This window comes from Grammomys surdaster, unplaced genomic scaffold (genome assembly GCF_004785775.1).
Source record: "Grammomys surdaster isolate TR1022 unplaced genomic scaffold, NIH_TR_1.0 332729, whole genome shotgun sequence".
In the NCBI taxonomy this organism is placed as follows: domain Eukaryota; kingdom Metazoa; phylum Chordata; class Mammalia; order Rodentia; family Muridae; genus Grammomys; species Grammomys surdaster.
The window spans coordinates 3,572-15,976 of NW_021627946.1; the positions used below are offsets into that span (position 1 = coordinate 3,572).

General features: G+C 37.9%; 1 protein-coding gene across 1 annotated transcript in view; it reads right to left on the bottom strand.

Moving 5' to 3' along the window:
• Positions 1-1,050: 1,050 nt before the first annotated feature.
• Positions 1,051-12,405, bottom strand: part of LOC114616626 (cadherin-8-like) — a gene marked incomplete at both ends in the record, with an annotated part of 43,149 nt that continues 31,794 nt past the window's right edge. The window contains 2 exons of the mRNA XM_028762052.1: positions 1,051-1,260; positions 5,952-6,241. Coding sequence (XP_028617885.1) covers positions 1,051-1,260; positions 5,952-6,241 — 500 coding nt within the window. The remainder of the gene's footprint in view (positions 1,261-5,951; positions 6,242-12,405) is intronic.

Sequence of the window (12,405 nt, forward strand, 5' to 3'; positions counted from 1 at the left end):
TGTCTTTTTTTGTGTCTGTCTCTGTCTCTCATATTATCCTCTGTCTCTGTGTGTGTCTGTCTGTCTGTCTATGTCTCTTTGTTCCCCGGATCTCTGATTCTGTGTCTCTGTCTCTGCCTCTGTCTCTTTCTGTCCCTGTCTCGGTCTATGTCTCTGTCTTTCTCTTTCACACACACACACACACACACACACACACACACACACACACACACACACGATGGGGTGTTATTGCAAGATTGACGAACAAATCAGCGACTGTAGACTATTATTTCAAATTAATGAGATGTTTTGTATTGTCAGAAATGCTTCCCTTTCAGTATCACTGGTAATGCGGAGAGTGAGAAGTGTTTTTATGGAAAGAGCTCATTAGCAGCCAGCCTGGTTACCAAAAGGAGGTCCAAGGATGCCATCACACCAGGAGCAAATAGCAGTGTGCTGATCTTGTGTTGAGTGGACACTTACGTTCAGGCTAGGAATCAGGACAACAAAATATGTGGTCACTGTGATCTGGAGTCAATCACGTATTCTCTTACTAAATGGTCACTGGTATGACTTTTATTTTAAACAGCTTGTGTAATTTTATTCAAGGTGAATATTCTGAAAGGAGCAGAAAGCTGCTACACAAAAAAGCAAAACAAACAAAAAACAGTCTCCTTTCTCTTCAAAACCGCTGTGACTCCCAATGTATATTTTAAATAAATTTATTATAGAAGAATGGGGAATAAATGAAAGCTTATACATAAGGTTTGTATAAAAATGTCCACTTATTTTTAAAACTCACTCTATGTTAGAAACCTTTTCATCTTAAATGTAATAATTCTTTACATTTTACATAGTTTTAGTGAGTTTGTCACTAAATATGGCATTAGCAAGCATCAGTTGTCATTGTTAAATTCTCATGCAAGTATCTGAGACTAAGCAGGCCACTCATGAACTTAGTGGTTAGTGATTGGAAACTCTGGTTTAGACCCTGCGCCATAATGATCTGACACAGTCTCACATCCTCACACCTTGAGTTTCAGCTTTCCTTCCTCAAAATTAAAGCCTTACCACTTCTCAGCACTTTGGAATAATGTTAGATTCATGAATAAGCCTCCCATATTCATCTTCCAGAACACACTGCAGCTCACAGCCAGTAGTAACATAGTATAGAAAGTAGCAAGGCAGATGCGTGGGGGCCGTCCCACACAGACTTGGCTGAACACCAGAGACGAGTTATTTTCTGCTTCCCTTGTAGACTCCTTGGATCTGGTGAGGCAACTTCGATAATGACGAATAAGTTAAAACTTACAGCTGCAGCGATCATAGATAAAGACAGGAACTACATCATATGGGGAGGGGGGAAGAGTATCGAAATAGCCAAGTGAGAGAACTCAGTCTAGAATGTCCCCAGTGGCTACTTCTCAGTTGAGGCAGGCACTACCAGGAGGCAGAAATGAAACTTTCACTATGCAAGGCCCTATCTAAGTTAATTTGCCTGTGACAAAGGAGTGAACAAGAGGGAGGGTTTCCCACCTCAGTTAATCCTTTCTGAAAAGCACCCCATAGACACCCAGAGAATTCTCATGGTGGTTCTAGTTATGAAGTTGACAATGAAGATCACACATCTGTTCACATGAAGCATGAATTTGTCCTCAGCACCTTCCTACATTAAATGAGGATGCTGATTAGACATATCCTCTCAGAAAAAAAAATGTTATCAGCGTAAACTAGCATATTGACACAGGCCTTAAGAAATTGATCACATTAGTGACAATGTATAAACCAGCAGCATGAGGAAATTAGAACGGATGACATTATTTGCATTATTCATACTCTTCAAAATATCACTTAACCAAGACAAACAACAAAATAAAATAAGCCAAAAACTATCATGTCATTCCACATAGATTTACACAACTTTACTAGAAATCTCTTCTCATGTACCAAATATTTAATTTCCATTGAATTTTTAAAATTGGTGTGGGGAGTCGAAGAGTTGGCCCAGTAGTATCGAGAACCTCTTATAGATTACTCTAATTTAATTCCTCATTCTCATATGGTTGCTCACAACCATCTGTAACTTTCAATCTAAGGAGTCCAATGTCCTCCTAGATTTCTGTGTGCACTAGTAACATACGTGGTGCACTAATATACATTCAGGCAAAACACACATACAGGTAATGTAAGTAAATCTCTAAAACATTAAAATGTGTTACGTCTTTCCCCTTATGAGCTAGTAATGCTAATATATATGTCATCTAAGAAAGGAACTTCATCTGCTCAATACCCTATGAGGAAAATCACATCTTATACAATGAGGAAAGAGAGAGAACTCTAATGTAGACAGCTATGCTGACAAAATAAACAGTAATATGATTTTTTTTGCATAGGCTGGCTATGTTGAGAAACATAATCTTTAAATGCATTGTCAGAAATAACTCGATATTACTGCCCAACATGTAATAGAGAAGAAAGAAGCAACTCTTTAATTAATGTTCCCAGGAAGAAGACATCGTGATCACAGATTTTAAATGTCTTTTTTGTGTTCATTTTCCCCAGACTGGAATATGGAGACATACAGATGTGAATATAGATCTAAATCTAGGTATAAGTATTTCAAAATGCAGGGTATTTCTGAGTAGGAGCAGCATTCAAAAATGAAATCTAACAGAAAGTCAATGAGCCAGCAAATGACTGCATGCTTTAACATGGCAGATGCCACAATAGCTGACTATTTTTTTTTTTTTTGCTGGATGGCAAAGCAAATATTATCCTGCAAGATGGATACATTCTTGTCAGCATATGAAATACAATAGCTCTAAAGAGAAAATAATGCACAGCTATTGGTTGCCCAGAGATTCCCTGTAGTTTCACGTCCGCTAGATCTATTTTGAAAGAAAAAGTTGTGCTAAACCCATCTGGTAGACTTATAATACCTATCCACTGACCTGGTTGGTCAGAGAATTTAATTTTTACATCAAATTAACCATTTGTGTACAGACATGGGGAAGCTACTCTGTGAGCCATCTGGCATAGGAGGGCTGCAGAAATGCAGAGATGATATTGAAAGGGTGGGTAAAAGCACTGGTTCACTGTAGTGTCACCTCCATAGGCCAATCTACCTGCCAGCCAGGACTGTGTGGGGCCCACATTATCTCTGACATATCAAAGTCTACCATACATGCTTTCAAACAGTATCTTTTTCTTCTTTGTAAGAGACTAGAGATGCTGAAGAACTCACACTTGCCTGGCATATATTAGAAGCAATGATATGTCTGTCACCAAATCACACTTGATCTGTCCATCTTTTCCCAGTCCCTCCCTATAGCTGGACTGAAAAATGGCACAGTTTAAAGCTGGAGAGTTGCTACCCTAGAGTCCCCAGCTTCTTTTGAACAGTCATTAATGTCACTTTCCAGTGGTAATAATAGATATGGCTATAATAAGTTACAGTGAGACTCACAGACTGACTACTTAGGGGCTGCAGTTACTTCAATAAAACTGGTTTCCCACCAGTACAATGGAGAGATTTTAAAATCCGTACAATGAGAGAGGTAGTGAGCTTGGTTTATCCCGAGTTCTGCAATTCAGCTGTTAATTTCATTTTGAGTCACTAAGTTCCTCAAACCTAATCTTGATTAAGAACATGCCATTCCATAGTGATACCATTGCCATTGGTGTGATGGCCACTATATTTGGAATACATATATGGACAATGAGAAACATAGATATGCGTGTGTTTTAATGTATATTTTTCTATGTCTATGTGTGTTTGTGTCTGTGTGTCTGTCTGTGTGTGATCATATGCATATCCTTTATTCCTTAGGGATCATAGTTTATTATAGTTGCGAGCATTTATTTGTTGTTGCTTGTAATAATTGAAATGCCATCACATCACGGTATAAAATTATTGTCATAATGAGGCTTCAGCTGCAGCCATTTCACTCACCCCCTTCATTTTATAACTCATGCATGGGCTTATGAGTAAAGTAAAAATATTTCCTAACAGAGAACGTGGGAGAAACATGAAAACAAGGTCACATATTCTTGCAATAAATACAACTGTGCTCATGCCTGTTTGATCCCACCATAGACACTGTACAACTTCACAGTGTAGCCAGGAAATGGATGCCAGTGAAAGTGTCTTATTTTGGATTCTTCTAATTTTTACATTTCACATTTGACTTTCTCACAGATAAAATTCTCTCAACCTGATGAAGAACATCCTGCATGTCTTGGCTTCTAGGCCATCAGGTCATTAGTCAAATCTTCACCCAGAATGTTAACTTCTTAGTTGTTATCTCTAGAAACTTTTCTGTTTTATCCTCAAGGGGTGATTTTGGTCCAACATTCTGTCATTTGCAGAAATGATTGTTCTGAAAAGTTTCACCTCAATTTCATAGCTTTGTCAGTGTGCAAGTATTGGGAACTTAACATATTTTTAATTTCATAAGAAAATATTGATGAAAAATAATATATTGAGTAATTATTCAAATTGTGCTTTCTTTTCAAATTTCACATGCAAGTCTGTGTTTATATTATTTCCCACCCTCCCATTAACACTCCAACTCCTCATGTTTCCTCAGCTACTCAAATTAATTACCTCTTCTTCTACAATTATTATTGTTTTATATATATATATATATATATATATATATATATATATATATATGTGTGTGTGTGTGTGTGTGTGTGTGTGTGTATGCAACTACAAATTACAAACAATCATAAATGGTTTCTTGCCTCCAAAGTCTATATTTCTTAAGATGTACAGTAGCTGAAGGACATGAAAATTCTAAGGCATAAGAATATAATGACAAAAGCATATGGAACAGCTTATAGCATCTATTTAAGAAATGAAACAGTGCTATAAATGTTAAAATGTATACACATACAAGATCCAGAAAATTACTTTTCTAGAGTTTATCAGAAAAAAAAAACAATCATTGCAAAGATGACAGCCCTAGATAACTATAGCTTAGAAATTGAAATGTTTAGTATTTGTATAACCCCTCTATTTCTATCTGTGTCTCTCTCTGTCTCTATGTCTCTGTCTCTGTCTCTCTCTCTCTCTCTCTCACACACACACACACACACACACATACACACATACACACACACGAAAACACATGCACACATATTTATCAGGCCATATTTAAAATCCAATGTCAAGCACATCATCAGCCCACAGTTCATCCCTGGAGACTAGCACAAAACATAATGGGTATTGGGTATGATTTTCCAAGAAACTTATTTAGCTTAATTACCTACCCTCTCCTTTGTTGACTTCTAAATGAGAAAAAAATGTCTATAAATCAACATAAAAGGTAGAAACAGATTTGACCATCATTTCTTACAGCAAGAAAAAAAATAACATGAAGTGATTAGCTATCATCCTAGGAAAAAATTCTGAGCAAAAATATTATAAACACAAGACATTTTCAAAATGACACCGAAATTTTTTTTTTTTGATAAAAGAAACTGGTCTAGATATGCTGACTTATCAGAAATTCTCAGAAACTGAGAATAAGGTAATTTCAAAGCCACATTCAGAAACAAGATAGGGACATCCGAATGCAGTGACACAGTGGTCTCATACTTCTGAATTCTAAAGTCTAATTCACTGTATATGTCAGAAGCGACAAAATAAAAGTGGCAATGCTCATGCAATACTAAAAATATAAAATATATAAAGCATGAAATGTAAAAGATTCTTCCCAAAGAGAAACATTTGTAATTTTTCTTCTCCTTCAAGCTTTCCAAGAGCTGGAATAAGTTGACTTATTTTGATTTTCCTATTCCTAGGCATTGTCTGTGGCTTAGTAGACTGTGGGTGTACACCAGAGATGAGAGAGAGAGAGAGAGAGAGAGAGAGAGAGAGAGGAACAGAGGATAAAATAATCGACAGTCCTTCATCACGAGGGCAGAGTTCCAATGCTCCTTCTCTTGTCCAGTGAAGCAACACTTACTGCAGGTAAGTGAAAATTTTAAGGTAAATGAAATACCTTATTGGACTGGAAGTGATATCAGGGTCACGAGCTGTCACTTGGCCAATCACAGAGTTCAAAGCAGCATTTTCATGAACTTCGAGGAGGTAAGTCGGAGAGGAGAAGACCGGAGGTTCATCAGCATCCTCTACAACAATTTTGACTGTCGCTGTATCCTTAAAGGGTCCCCTGCCACTGAAACGTGGGTCAATGTGGATATTGGCTGCCTCCACCTTCAGAGTATAGGATTTTTTTGTCTCAAAGTCCAGAGGCTGTTAAAAAAAATGACAAAGATGAATTCTTCTCACTAAAGCACCGCAGCAAGACCAAATGAGTATAATGTAGATGGATGGAAGTTATTCTCATTTAAGCCAGTTTGTGACTCTTAATGGGCTACATTCCCCCTAGATTCAACCTGTAAAATTTACAGGCATTCACTGATACCTGTTTATTATACAAGCTCAGAAAGTCTAAACTCCTATTGTACTGTTGTGTTTTGCTCATTTCACTCGGAATTCACAAAAATATTTACAGTCATGAATTGTAACATCAAATTTTCACTTCAGAGTCATAATAAAATTTTACAAGCGATGACATGACCAGCACGCTAAACATTTGGTTAACCAAGCTCCTGCTGGTGGCAGATAAGGCAGCACTGAATACAGTCTCTCTCTCTGGGAACAATATTTTATCGTTTCTGCATAGTGTGTGAAATGGAAAGACTAGAAATGATCATTGTTTCACCCAAAGAGACATTACAAAGCATGATTTAGCACTAAACCTAACAAAGAATGTTTTATATAATTTCCCAAACATTTCTACTCTGATTGTGTGACTAAAATGGGGTTTATTTCTTCTTAGAACATTCTTAGGTCTCTGTCAAAAGTGCTGTGCTATGGAGCAGGTAATCAGATAAAGTGATATGCTTGCACATGCAAACCTATTTTTGTTTACATTCGGGAAAAATTGTGAAAGCAAATAAATAGACTTAACTAGGTCTGACTTTGCACAGCAACCACTTAAAAATTGAAATCACACCATTTCTCTGTTCCTGATGTTATTTCTGAGAGAGTCATCATTCATTCCTTAACAGTCCACAAGATTTTTGTCAGTGACTGGTGTAAATTGAGCAAGGTAAGTGGCTATATTCCCCTCACATACATCAGAAAACATCTAGGGAAATTCTTGGCAAGTTATAAGAGTCCAGATTTTAAAAATGTAAGTCTGTCAAGATTCAAATAGATAGTTTATATATGCATCACAATTTCTCAGAAGAAACAGAATTTTAAATCTGCAATGCAGATTTTTAGAAAATGGAAGCTGAAACAAAAGCTAGCACAGGAGCAATTGTGCAAGATTAAATATATATTCTTATTTCAATCTTCAATGTTGGCTTTTATATTTGAATTCAGATATAATGGGAATTAGCTTTTCTCCTCAATATTTTCTGATAAACAGTGCTTATGTACTTCCCTGCTGATTATGAAATAGTAATGTGTATGCATTAAGATTGGAAGAAATAATTTACGATGGGATGAAATTTTACAAATCATCCACACTGTAATAGTTTTGTTATTCTAGGCACTTCACAAAATATATTTAAAATATGTTCTGTGTAATATACTAATATTGTTTTTAATTGACAAATAATAATTTTAATTTGATAGTAATTTAAGAGTATTAGTCGACATATGTATAATTTAAGGTACAATAATAGGCTAGCTAGTATATAAAGAGAGAACTTGATCAACTCAGCTGACATATCCTTTACCTTACTCCCTTATCAGTTTTGGTGGAAATTAAGATTGTACTGACTGGTTTGTGTGTCAACTTGACATAAGCTGGTGTTATCACAGAGAAAGGAGCCTCCCTAGAGGAAATGCCTCCATGAGATCCAGCTGTAAGGCATTTTCTCAATTAATGATTAGGGGTGAGAGGGCCCGTTGTGGGTGGTGCCATTCCTGGGGTGGTAGTCCTGGGTTCTATAAGAAAGCAAACTGAGTAAGCCAGGGGAAGCAAGCCAGTAAGCAGCATCCCCATGACCTCTACATCCAAGCCTCTACTCCTGCCTCCAAGTTGCTGCCTCATGTGATGTGCTCTGAATTCCTTTGACGATGAACAGAAATGTGGAAGTGTAAACAGAATAAACCGTTTCCTCCCCAACTTGCTTCTTCGTCATGATGTTTTGGGCATGAATATAAACACCGACTAAGACAGAGAGTCAATTCTTCATTTTTAATAGCTGTGTAGTATTCCATTGTCTAAGTATACAACAATTTTCTTTATGTTATCTGTGGCAGAAAGACATCTATGTTGTTTCCATATTCTGGCTATTATGAATAAATTTCCTATGAACATAGTTAAGTAAGTCCCCTTATAGGATGGTGGAACATATTTTTGGTTATATGTCCAGGAGTGGTATAGCTGGGTCTTGAGGTAGAGCTAGTCTCAGTTTTCTCACAAAGTGCCAAATTGATTTCCAAGTGGTTATATAAGTTTGCACTCCCACCTTGCTCCATATCCTTACCAGCATATGCTATCACTTGAGATTTTGTTTCAGCCATTCTGATGGGTATAAAATGGAATCTCAAAGCTTATTTGGATTTCCCTGATGTCTAAGTATATTGCATATTTCTTTCAGTGCTTCTCTGCCATTAGAAATTCCTCTGTTATGAGTTCTCTGTTTAGCTTTGTACCACAAAGAAATGCAGACCTAAAGACATGTATGATGTATACTCATTTATAAGTGGATATTAGCTATAAAGTGTAGGATATCCATATTGCAATCAAAAGACCTAGAGCAGTTAAGTAACAAGGAAGGATCAAGGGGGGGGATATTTGAATCTCACTTAGAAAGAGATATAAAATATACCTGAGAAGTGGATGGAGCAGGGAACTGGCTGGGAGAGCAGGTTGAAAGAGGAACAGAGGTAGGAATTAGGTATGCGGAGAACAGGGAAAGAGAGAGCTAGGAGACTGAATAGAGATCAGTGGAGGGGGCATATCTGGAACAAACTGAAAACCTGGAACTGCCATACTCCCGGGAGTCTATGGTAGTGACCGTAGCTGAGACTCCTAACGGCTGGGGATATGAAGCCTACAGTTATCACTTCCTGTAGCCACACGGGACTTGCAGTGGAGGGAGGGGGACACAAACCCAACAACAAAACCTTTAGTTCAAAATGTGTCTCGCCTACAAGTTGTTCAGGGATAAAGATGGAGCAGAGATTGAGGGAATGGTAAATGAATAAATGGCCCAACTTGAGACTCATCCCATGCAAGAAATTCAACCCCTGATACTATTAATGATACTCTGATATGCTTGCAGACATGAGGAGCATAACTGTCTTATGAGAAGCTTCATCTATAGGCCTATTGAAAACATGCAGAAACCCAGAGCCAAACATCAAATGGCGCTCGGAGATACTTGAGGAAGAATGGGGAACAGAACTGAGAAAGTTAAAGCAGTTAAGGACATCACAAGAAGACCTATACAGTCAACTAAGCTGTGTCCATGGGGTTTCAGAGAGTCTGAAGCACCAACCACATGCATCCATGGGCTGGACCTATAGATCCTAAACATATGTAGCAGATGTGCAGCTTGGTCTTCATGTGAGTCCCCTGACCATTGGAGTAAGGCTGTCTCTGACTCTGTTGCCTATAATTGAAACCTTTCTCCTCGCTGAACTGCCTTGTCTGGCCTCAGTGGAAGAGTGTGGGCTTAATCCTGCTGCTAGTTGATGTGCCAGGGCTGTTTAGTACCCTTGGGGGACCTCACCTTGGAGGCAAATGGGAGGGTGATATTGGAAATGGGGTGTAAAGGTGGGACTTGGAGGAAAGTAACAAAAAGGACTTCAATCAAGATATAAAAAAATAAATTAAATAATTAATGAGAAAAAGTCCTCACCTTCAAAATTAAACAAATAAAATTCGATTCTTGTGGAAATGCTCTGGCCATAATGTTGCACGAACTATCACTAAATCTTGTCCAGTTCTGTATTTTGAAGTCATTGATCAATATCTTCTCTTTCCCATCACCTCAGGCTCTTACAAAGCCGAATATCAAAAAAAACCCTCTGTAGGCATTCTCCTCATAGTTTCTAGATTCTTTCATAAAACGATATTGTAGACCACTCTGCCCAAATGGGTAAATAGGTTCTGTTTACCTTACTCCATGTTTTGCTTCAGTTTGAAAAAAAAAGCAGTTCCCCACAGACATTTTTGGTTGTTGTTTGTTTGTTTGTCAGGAATTGTCAGCCAAGCTTAACTATAGTGTGTCCAAATATCCTCTAGTGTCCTTAGGATTTTATCAGTTAATAAACAGTAGCCTAGTGGCCTGTTGAAATGTGATCCCTTAAAGACAGACTCTAAAAACAACTTTTGTGTTTCAAGGCACTAAGTTCATGGCATATGCCTCCAGGTTTATAAATATTAGTGGACAGAATCACAATGAACAACTAATTGTCTCAATTTATAAAACCACCAAATGGGAACAATGGGTATCAGTTAAAGACAATAAACATGTCATTAGAAAATTTTAGGCAAAAAAAATTTGGTTGTGGGTTAGTCAGTAATTGACTTAAACATAATTACATAGCCAATGGTGGTCTTTAAATAATTTTTGACTCTTGGCTAAAAGCTCTGAACTTGGATTCCGGCACCAGAATAATGTTGCTCACTGAAGAATTACAATAAATGCAGCCATTTGTTCCCAACATTGTTTGTAAGAATTTCATTTAAAAATAGCCAGAAAATTCTAGGTTTCCATTGTTAATTCCTCTTCAATATAAAATTTAGAGCAGTACCATTCCACACGTATTATTCAGCGGCCAAAGATAGAATTCCATGGTCTTGCTCATGATTAACAAGCAGATCCCACTGAGCAACATCTCTAGCTGACTTAGATTATCATACAACATGATAGAACAACATTGCAGGTTTAACACTGTGTCAATTTAATGCTAATAAAGACAGCAGCATAAAAATTACTGGTTCCCAATAGAGTGTATTATCACTTATTATTCATCAATCAGAAAATCTATTTAAAATAGCACTTGTATGAAAGATGTGAAGAATAATATTGAACAAAGTATCATGGCATCCACAGTGATGCATCTAGCGTGAGTAAAAGTTTGTATCACTCTTTATGACCTCTTTGCTGCATGCTTTATATGAAGATAGAGATCATGATGAAGAACACAAATTGAAAACCATATAGAGTGATTCACATATATCATCAAAACAATGCAAAAACAACAACAGGAAAAAAGAGACTCAATCTCCAAAATGGGTCAAATCTTCATTTTCCTTAGAAGGTTGTCTTCCTGTCTAAACCTCTTCATGTCTAAACCTCTTCTGTTGGGAGCCAACTCCTAGCCGAAAGTGGCTATCATCTTTGCAGCCATCTCAGGCCATAGACCCTGACAAGAGACTTGTTTTCAACAGCCCGAAACAGCTGAGCACACTCTGATAAACATCTTGTTTTTCTCACATATCTTGTTTTGCTGTTTAGTGCCACCAGCTGCAAGGCGCACGTGACATCCACGCTGCTGAGTGCACGTGGTCTCCTCACTGCTAGCTAGGTGCACGTGATATCCACGCTGCAAGGCACATGACATAGTGCCTTCAGCTGTGCTTGTCCACGAGGGCAAGGCACGTGGTAAAGGGTATAAATACCCAGGATTTCCTTCCAATAAACGAGACTTGATCAGACTCCCTGTCTTGTCTCCATTCTTCGCGTCTCCGTCCCCACTCTCTCTCTTGCTAGGCCCTGACCTGTGGACCGGAGCAGCAGAACGGGCGGTTACACTCTTCAACAAGGACAGCATGAGATTTATTTTCCACAAGGCTTGGACTTTTGACATGTTTAAAGTAATCAGTGGTAGGAGAGTTACTCTCCATATTGAGCTTCACAGCTACATAGGATGCTGGAATCTGAGCATCTTGCTTGTCACTGAGTTTCTATTTAAGCATAATTTTTAAGAAGCCCAGGGAAAATGCCAATGTATTTAGAGGGAAATCTAAAGGAACTAGATCAGAAATATGAGAGTTACACAGAAAATATCAAGAATTTATTGAACTTGTTACTCCTGGGGTTCGATTGACACATGAATTCCACTGAGAATTCATTTAAACTGAAGGTAATTGTACCCTGGAGTAATTTCATGAGTCAGTAGTAACTGTCTATCCATCTTTTCTCTCCATTGGTTGAGAGTTCCCTTCAGGGCAATGACTTCAGTGCCCTATGTAAAGACTGAGTGACCATTTTTGTGTTTGTTTTTTCCCCTAGAGAACAACTCACTGAATCATAAATGTGGAGATAAGTAGTGGGACGCTAGCTACAGAATGGTGGCTGTTTACCGGGGGGACATCTGAAACGTGATGTGGCCCTAAGAGACTGGCAATCCTGAATAGTTCTGTTACATATACATTTCAA